Here is a 9,322-nt window from a genome sequence, read left to right as displayed (position 1 = left end):
TGCACTTTTCATGCTGTCATCTTTACCAGGGTTTGTCCTCTTTGGTCTGTGGAACGTGATTTTAACAGATTTGTGCATTTTTATGATTATAATCAATTAGTTCTTTTTGAAAGCTTCACTCCTGCTACCATAACCACTTGCAAAACAAAATGTTTGAGATGCCTTTAGTTTGTGGATAATATAATGCCAGTTTTGTATAAACAACAGGGTCACATAATGCTTCCTTTCTTGTGCAAATTATGCAAAAATCTAAACAGGACCAACAGAATTTATCCCTCGGACATTTACATTTTTAGAAGTCTGTATGGGCTGTATGAGTATTAGTGACAGCAGATTTTATCTGTAAGCTTTATCAACCCCCCCTGGCCTGTCTGTCAAACTCCCATTTACATGAAAAAACCTGATACATGCATATTGACAGGGCAATGTAAATTTGCATTAGTCTTTTATTTCACAATTGTTTTTCCATTAAAAACATTTTCCAAGGTAATAAAAGGACTTCTCCTTAACTTTTATGAGACGGTTATGTAATATGAAATTGATTTTTTTTTCCAAGGGAAATTATATTGATTCAGAAGCTGTTAAAGGAGAGGTGCTAAAAGTCGGAAATAAAAGCTGTGAAAACCTCCTCCTGCAGTCGGAATCAATTCTGTGTACAGTTCCCAGCGATCTCCTGAAATCCAACGGCGAGCTAAATATAGAGGTGAGGCAGCTACACCACACGTGAGATGTTAATGCCATTTTTATTATCATTCCCAATGTCACTATTGAACCTATAAACTTTAAATTTAAGCCTAAGCCTGTGTTTACAGATATCTCTGTAATATTGGGATGGAAATTCAAATAATATCGACTATTTTAAAAGAAATATTATCATCATTGTTGTTATTACCTGTTTGTACAGAGACTTTCTGGAGCCTTAAGCACAAAGCAGGACCTAAACTAGGCACAGAAATAAAATGATAGTTATTAATCCAAACACAAGAGGAAACATATGGGGAAGAATGGGAAGCTATAATGGAGTAGGTTTACTCTGGAGCTCACAAGTCCTTTTTTCAGCAAAAAATTCTGCTGCAGTCAATAGGATCGGATCCTTTCTGAAAGAATTTTTTGTCTGCTTTTTGTAATTTCCTTTCAATTCTTTTTGTAAGATGCTGACACTTAGGACAAATGTTTGAGTTCTAAAATTATTGTTCTAAAGGTGGTCTCACTAGAGTCATTCAGAGTGCTACAGCAAGTTTAAATTGTAGACAGTTTTGACATACCGATTCATAGAATAAGACACAAATCTTTCAGTATCTTTGTATTTTTTTAAAATATAAAAAAAGGAAAATCACAGTGGAAGGGAATGACCTTTAAATTATGAAATTTGATGATCATGGACTCTGATTCACAGAAAACAGTGTAAACTTTGCCAGTCATATAAGTGTGACTAAGATCAAAGTCTATGCAAGCTCTTTGGAGCAGGGACCATCTATTTTTTTTATGTCTTTATGGCATTCGTCTCAATAGGATCCTGGGCTGTGAATGGTATTCCTATGTGCTACTGCAATCGAAGTAAATAGTAATAACTAATTTGCTTTATTAATACAGTAAATATTAATTTATTTTAATATTAATTTACTTCGAAAAGTACAAATCAAATTTCTTGGATGTATCAGGCAAACTATAAAATCAGATGCAGCTCTCCTTTTGGCAAATCTGTTTCCCACACCTGTAAATGCCTAGTTTCATATAATACTTGTGCATATGTTGCATTCTGTACCTGTTCGTATTTTTACATATGCAAGCAGGACTGGCACTACATTCAATCAGTTCTACTATGTGATATTTCCTTAACCTCTAAGAAACAGACATGCGTGACATGTATTTCGTACGTAGAAAAGAACACAACATAAAGGGGTTAAGTAAGGTTTCTGCTTGTTTACTGGCAAGGAGCCTCAGAAATTGCAGTCTGCCCAGCGAAGAAGAAAATTTGCTCTTTTGACGGGCAAATCCATCATTACAGTACCCAGAGGAATGAATTCCACAGGAGGAAGAGAAAAGATGGCCAAATGCATTCCAACTGACTGAGCTAGTGCCGTGTGACCTAAAACAGTTTTGCCCTGTTAGCTGCTTGGTGTTTGTTTGCTTGTTGATTTTTGGGGTTGTTTTTTTGTTTTGTTTTGTTTCTTTAAACTGCCGACAAGCTAGAAGCTGGCAAGGGACAGGCTCACGTGACCTTGGGAACTAAAATGCAGGCACGCTGTCAACAGAGAGAGAGTTTGATGTTACAGCGTGTTTATGCCAGAAGGACACATATTAAAGACATTTGAGCTATTTTTTTTTAACATACGTCTCAGCCTGTATATCCATAGGCCCATGCATTTCCCTGCACCATTTGAGTAAAAGTACGAATTTAACATTTTGAATTAACATCTGCTAGCAGTGGGACCCTGTTATCCAGAGTGCATGTGTGAGTGCGTGCCGTGTGTGTGGTGTAGCACATACATAGCTGTGTCACTACCAGAGCTCTTGAAGGTATGTAATGAATCATAAAAATGTAGATCTGCTTTTGCGTACACCAATATGATAATTTTTCCACTCCCAGTGTCTTATCGCAGTACAGCATCACAAAATCAAGATTTAATACATATGGGACATATCAGCTCATACTTTAGTACTAATAATCTACTTCTCCCTTGTCTTTTGAAATCATCACACTATTTTTTTTCTTTGTTTTTTTCAGTGGAAGCAAGAAGTTTTGTCAACAGTTATCGGAAAAGTGCTGATTCGGCAAGATCAGAATTTCACAGGACTAATTGCTGGAGTTGTTTCAACATCAGTTTTAATTTTTATCTTTTTGGTGTTTTTCCTCTGGAGAAGGAAGAAGAAACAAATTAAAGGTCCATCATAGTCAATTCCATCAAATAATACTGTTATTATATCTTAGATTTTAAAAACATACATGAATTTATGCTTTGCTTAACTGCCATGCAATGCCCTGTTATAACCTGTCAGCAGATGTTTCACAATCAAGTCAATGTTTAGTTGCATTTCAGCCCTTGGCTCTTGCCTGAGCTGGGTGAAGGGCCACGCTATACCTAAAGGAGAAGGATTTCGGAGGAACTCTGAGCTATTAGGAAAACTTAGTAACTTCTCTCCCCCAATCAGCCTTGGAAGAGGGGACAAGTAAATGACATGGAAAAGAAAATGGAATCACAAGTATTTCAGCTTCATCCAGTTGCCTTGTAGTCCTCCAGGCTGTGTCTAAGTTGTGCAAGACACAGAGCGCTGCGATGTCCTGGTCTCCTGTTCACCCAAATCAGGAACTTGGTCAGAGTGTGCCTCTCCTCTGGCCCCTCTGTCTGGGTTTCCTTCCAGTGGAACTGCTGCACTGCGCAAGGTGGGAGGAGGAGGGGAGCTAGTATGTAACCATGTCTTGTTCTGATGCTGTATCACAGTCAGATCATGAAGCTGGCCCCAGAGGCTTCGAAGCTCTCCTAGATCTTCCAGTGTGGCCAAGAGTGGGGCTTTAACACAAGTTACAGCAAATCCTGTGCTGTACAAATAGCTCAAGTTCAGGTCCTGCGCCTGTCTGCCTCAGCAACAACCCAACCCTCTTCCCAGCAGAGCAGAACATCTAAACTTAAATAAATACTTAAATGAATGTTGGCACACAGTAAACATGAAGGTTTTCTAATATTTCTTTCTCCTCCCCCTTCAGATCTGGGAAGCGACCTAGTGCGCTATGATGGCAGAGTGCACACTCCTCACCTGGACAGGCTGGTGAGCGCAAGGAGTGTAAGTCCAACGACAGAAATGGTTTCAAGTGAATCTGTAGACTACAGATCAACTTTTCTAGAAGGTACACCCCTATTATGCATCTGTATGGATGATACTTTATACATCTTGCTTTTCAGGTATCTTCAGATGATAGCTATTTTGATCAATATCTTAATTTCAGTTTCTCATCTTGTTTGTCTGTGTCTGCATTGTTTGGGACTTTCGCGTGTTCACAGGCTTGCTATTCGAACTGAGCTTCTCAGGTGCTTCCCAAGATTAAGGTGCAAAGGATTTTTACTTTTACTTAGTTGGAGGAATATATAAAATGCTATTAGTAAAAACTCTCTGTAAGTATGCTCCACAATTTATTAGGAGTTAGTGGATATAACAATTTTGTGTTATCATAAGGTCCATCACACCATGCGCAAATCCACTCTGAAAAAAGTGATTTTAAGGATACCTGTAGATTTAGTGTGTCTCAGTGACTTCATACAGTCATTATAAAGCAGTTCTGTCAGTCATGGGACATGGAGTTTTGTAAACTGATATTGTTTTGTCTGTTCATAACCCTCCTATAAAATGGCACATTGTATGATGCAGAAATGTTGATTTTAAAAATTAAGCTAAAGGGATGTGAAAACTGTGACAAATTGAGTGGAGGTCCATGTGTACTGAGATGCCAGTCTCAGAAAACATGCTGTTCATTTTCAGACCTGTGGGCATGACAGAAGAATAACCCTATGCTGAATACGTTTTTGTGCCTTGTAACACCACTTTAGAGTGGGTATTCTCCAGAAGAGCACTCTGCTGCACTTATCATACCACTTTAGGCTGAACATGTCCTTTAAGACATGTGGAAACCATATTCTGTGATTAGCATTAAAGAGTCTTTAACTATTAGGAGTTACCATATTATGATATTTGAGATATCACAGATATTTGTTAGTCTTGGTATAGACTTAGTCTTGTACTATTTAGGTGCTGCCATATACAACTCAATAGAAATGACTCCAAATCCTTATTCCACCTTTGTAATCCCCAATTGCGGAGCTATTTGAGAGCCAGGCCCGTTCCCAGCTTCCTTTATGATTCTTTAATTGCCGCTGCCAGCTCGCACAGGAAGTTTCTTGATTGAAAGATTCCCAAAGGAAAAGGAAAGCCTGTGCCACTGGTTAGAAGGGAAAGTGGTACACGAGACAAAACTATACAAAGATCCTTGGTGGAAGGTAAATCTGCAGTGGTCCTGGGGCCACTGTGCACTGGCAAAGCACAGCAGAGAGCGCACCCAAGAAGGAGGTGCATTCACTTAATATTCCTGTAGGAATGTTCACATCAATTACTGTCAAAGATTAAAATGACAGGAACATTAGAAAACATGCAGATTTACATGTAGCAGCTGTAAAAATTATTTTGCAGCCATGGCTAGAGTATTTTACTGTGATTATTAAAGAGATATTTACCCCTGGTGACATAAACATGGCTTTGTTAATGTAAGAGTTTGTATTTTTGCTTCTAGATAGAGCAGCACTGAGTTTTTCTCAGCACCTAGAGCAATAACAGCCCTATACGAAAACTTCCCAGGTTTTATACATAAATACGTAAGGCATGTCTGTACAACAACCTTTTACTCCTTGTGATAAAATACCTGATAATTTCTGTTGTTAAATTTATTCCCTTTTTTTCTTTTTGACCCTGGGCTAAATTCTGCTCATTCACTCCACTGGAATAATTCCAAACTGAAATTGGTGTAAATTAAACTTAGTTCCTTGATTCTATTACACAGAATGCTAGAAAAAAATCTTTTAAACAAAAGCAATTTAAAATACCTGAACAACATGCTGTTGACAAAAATAATTTTCTCAAATAAATACTCCTTGCTTGACTGAAACATTTTAATTTCTGCTATTTTAAATCAGCTGGCTCATGTTATTTTCATGAGTAGCACCAACTGTATTATCTTCAGCAGTTACAGGATATGAATCACCTCTAGGCATTTCCCTGGTTGAATATTTACCATTGGATAAATATAGCTAGTCACCAGCAGTTTGGAAACCTTCATGAAATGTGAAGTTCCCTACCAAATTAGAACATGACAATAATAAAAGATTTCATGTTTTTAATTGTTCACTACTTCCTCCTCCCATATCGCTGTCATTTTTCCATTTTACTCTTGTTACTCCCAATTACTAGAAATGCTATAAACCTACACTTGGCAAGAAGTGACAAGGCTTCATTCCATCCCCTCAGAAAAGTGGAAGTTTTGCCATTTACTTTCATAAAAGTAGAGCTGAGACAAGCATAAGTTTCTAGTGACGCGGTTTTCCTGGAGTTTGGCAGATTAGCAATGCTATTTTCATTTTCCCTTTGTGACCAAAACTTCTGCAAAGCCAAGCCACTTCCAAACTGATAAACTCAAACCCTTGCTCACCAATGAAATAAAGCTCTGCATTTTCCAAGGAGAAGTCTGAAAGGATTATAACAGTTTCTGTTCATCTTGCAGATCAGTTTCCAAGCATGTCTCAGAATGGATCATGCAGACCTGCCCAGTATCCTCACTCTGACCTCTCCCCAATTCTGTCCAGCGGGGACTCAGATTTAGCCAGTCCACTTCTCCAAACTAATGTCCACATTGACATCAGTGCCTTAAACCCCGACCTGGTCAAAGAAGTGCAGCATGTGGTTATTGGTGCTGACAGCCTGATTGTGCACTTCAGCGAAGTAATAGGAAGAGGTGGGTACCACGACTCTTAACCTTGCAAACTGCTGTTCTTTTTGCACACCCATTCATTATAAACCATTCTGAATAAGGTGTCTACACAGAGGTTTTTCAAGCTTTTTACCTCTTACAGCACTCCATTTCATGCACCAAATCAAGGGGGGAGCCAAGGGGCTGTCCTTTGAAGTCAGATGAAGGGTTGTGCATTTGATCAGTTGGAGAAGACACCAGAGGCAGGAAGGAGTCTGCCAATTAATGGGGCTCCTTTGAACTCAGAAACTTGCTGGTTCTCCCTAGGAACCCTTTTCCAGGCTACAGAAAAGCTCAGCCAGGGCTTCTGATCCATGAGGCTGCGGTGGAGGAGTGAGGTTGCTGCAGAACATTGCACAAGCCTAAGGCACACACCTAAATGGCAGGGGATGCCGAGTTGGGGGCGCCAGCAACCTTAAACTCGGAGCCTGAGAGCTGGCAGGATGGCTACAGCACACTGAAAACTCCTGCAGTCACTAGTGCATTCAGTAAAAGTCCCCATGGGCCAGGTGAGATGCACACACCCCTTTATCCTCCGCAAGTTTCCCCCAGCTCTGAGGAATTTGCTGTTTCCTCCTGCCAAAGGCTCTCTGTTCCCCCTCATTCCTCTCTCATCCCAGCTGCAGTAATGCGTAGCTCCTGATTCACTTCCCCTTATTTTTGTCCCTGATATAGCAAGTCCCCTATTTTTCTGATTTTTTCCCATCACTCCTATTCCTCTACATCTCCGTAAGCAAGTTCTCTCCTTCTTTCATAGCCCAAGCCAGTATTTCTGTTAGGGGCATTTATTAAACTCTGTACTATTGAGTACCTATCAGTAACCCAAGTAGAAACGGATTTTCAGTACTTCTGCAGATCATGCAAGAGAGGTCTCTTGTTGAGTATCAGAATACTGATAAAAATTTGGCTATAAATGATATTCCTAATGCCTCTTCTGCAGGAAAATAGCCACAAATCAAACAAACAGTCAGTGTGTTTCCCTTCCATGTATTACACTTCTTCATCCCCAAAGCAGGGGTGGGCCTTTTTCTTTTCATTCTTGTTTCAGAAAAGGTCAAGTAATTTCCCATTTTTTAAGTGTTGAAAAATATCAGGAATGACACCGATATAACTAACCTTTTTTAATTTTCTCCTCCATAACTAGAAATGGGCCAAACCCAAAAATATTTCAGACACACCCAATCCAAGCTTTAGGATTTGTGCCCAGGCTCCAAACAATCTGTGGTCTGATGGGATTTTAGTTGCTTTTGTAAAACAAACTTTGTATTAATTTTACCCCAAGCCAAAATCAAAGCCAACTGGGCTCTCACCAGCACTTATGACTGGAACCTAGAAGAATTAATTAGATAGTCTTGTTCTCTGCAGAACTAACACTTGACAAAAAAACTATTTTGCTTTCTAACTGCAAATATTAATATTTTTAAAGTGTCCAGTAAATAGTACATCTGTGAAGGAAAGCCACTATTACGTGTACATAATTTGATTTGGATAAATTAATGCACGTGCCTGGAGCTCAAAGTTCTCTGTGTGTCCCAAACAGGTCAATTTGACTTACAGTAGGTTTCCCCGCTCTGCAGACTACCCCATTTGCTTCACAGGAAAGCACAGGATCAGGAAGGATTTCTGTGTCCCTGGCAGTTTGTTTCACTATTTAGACCATCAGCAAGAAGGCGATTTTCACAGATCATCTTCTAGTGCTATTTTGCACTAGGAACTAGGCCATAGCAGAGACCATAGACTGCCGCCTAATGATGTGGTCCGTCTGTCATCGGTAGAGCGACTCCCAAACCATTCGTGGCCAACACACCACTTTTAACACTCAGCCTTTTCCATGGAATAGCAAGACTTGAGAGACTGTAAGCCCACAGTGACTCTCATACGACTTTCCACTGAAGAGGCATCAAGGCTGTACAATCCAGTGGACCATTTAGCATGGGCTTAGAGACTATTGAGAACCACCGATCCAGCGATCACATCAACTCCTTCTAACTGCTCTCTTGTGCCTTCCAGTGCCCTCCTTTGACATATATCTAACCAGAGAGTATGGTGGGAATGGGTTGACATGGTTTTTGTGTGCACAGTCATTACAAGAATATGAAGCAGTTGTGGCGCCGACCTTGTCATTATTTATACTCTCCATCTAGGTCAAGAAATATCAATTATGCTGCAAATAGAGTTTTCATTTTATGTAATGATGGTTTTATGTAATGATAGTTTTATGTGTTAGTTATGAAGTATATATTACAAGTGTTGGGAATTGAACAGAAATGGAGTGTGATCACTTTCTTAAAGCATAATTGCTAGCCAGTTGAAAATACCAGAAAGGTAATTTTACTTATTAAAGCTAATCTTGCTCATTTTTTTCTCAGGACATTTTGGTTGTGTGTACCATGGGACGTTGCTGGATAACGATGGCAGGAAAATTCATTGTGCTGTGAAGTCACTGAATAGTGAGTTACGTGTTTAATAATGAGACATTACCATAATTCCAAAAATAACCAGTACGAACTAATTAATTACAGTGAAGTGTACTTTCATAAACAAAGATTCTTAGTTGCAGCTGGATCAGATTTATCTCTGGAGCAATTCCAGTGACTTTAGATTACCACAAGGCATTGGTATATATTTGTGCATCAAATGAAATGCCCATGTATTTTCTCTACAAAGAAAAGGACAGAGGAAAATGAGGGAAAGGCAGTGTCATTTTTTGTTCTACTGACTACTGAAGATTTGGTTTTGGAAGTTAAATTGCTGAAGAGCAGGCAAAGCTGCTGGAAAAAACAGGAAGAGACTATAACAACATTTATTAAA

At 39.3% G+C, this 9,322-nt stretch overlaps 1 protein-coding gene across 1 annotated transcript; it reads left to right on the top strand.

The window, feature by feature from the left end:
* Nucleotides 1-556: 556 nt before the first annotated feature.
* Nucleotides 557-6,575, top strand: LOC104076135 (hepatocyte growth factor receptor-like; the record flags this gene model as incomplete). The annotated part of the gene is made up of 4 exons (XM_009576894.1): nt 557-703; nt 2,729-2,885; nt 3,707-3,847; nt 6,266-6,575. Coding segments are annotated over 4 exons (696 nt in total), but the record flags the coding sequence as incomplete, so codon positions are not given.
* Nucleotides 6,576-9,322: the final 2,747 nt, after the last annotated feature.

The sequence above is a fragment of the Fulmarus glacialis genome, unplaced genomic scaffold (genome assembly GCF_000690835.1).
Source record: "Fulmarus glacialis isolate BGI_N327 unplaced genomic scaffold, ASM69083v1 Scaffold50844, whole genome shotgun sequence".
NCBI classification, from domain to species: Eukaryota; Metazoa; Chordata; class Aves; order Procellariiformes; family Procellariidae; genus Fulmarus; species Fulmarus glacialis.
The sequence above is the reverse complement of the archived record's forward strand: the minus strand, read 5'-3'. Positions and strand labels throughout refer to the sequence as shown.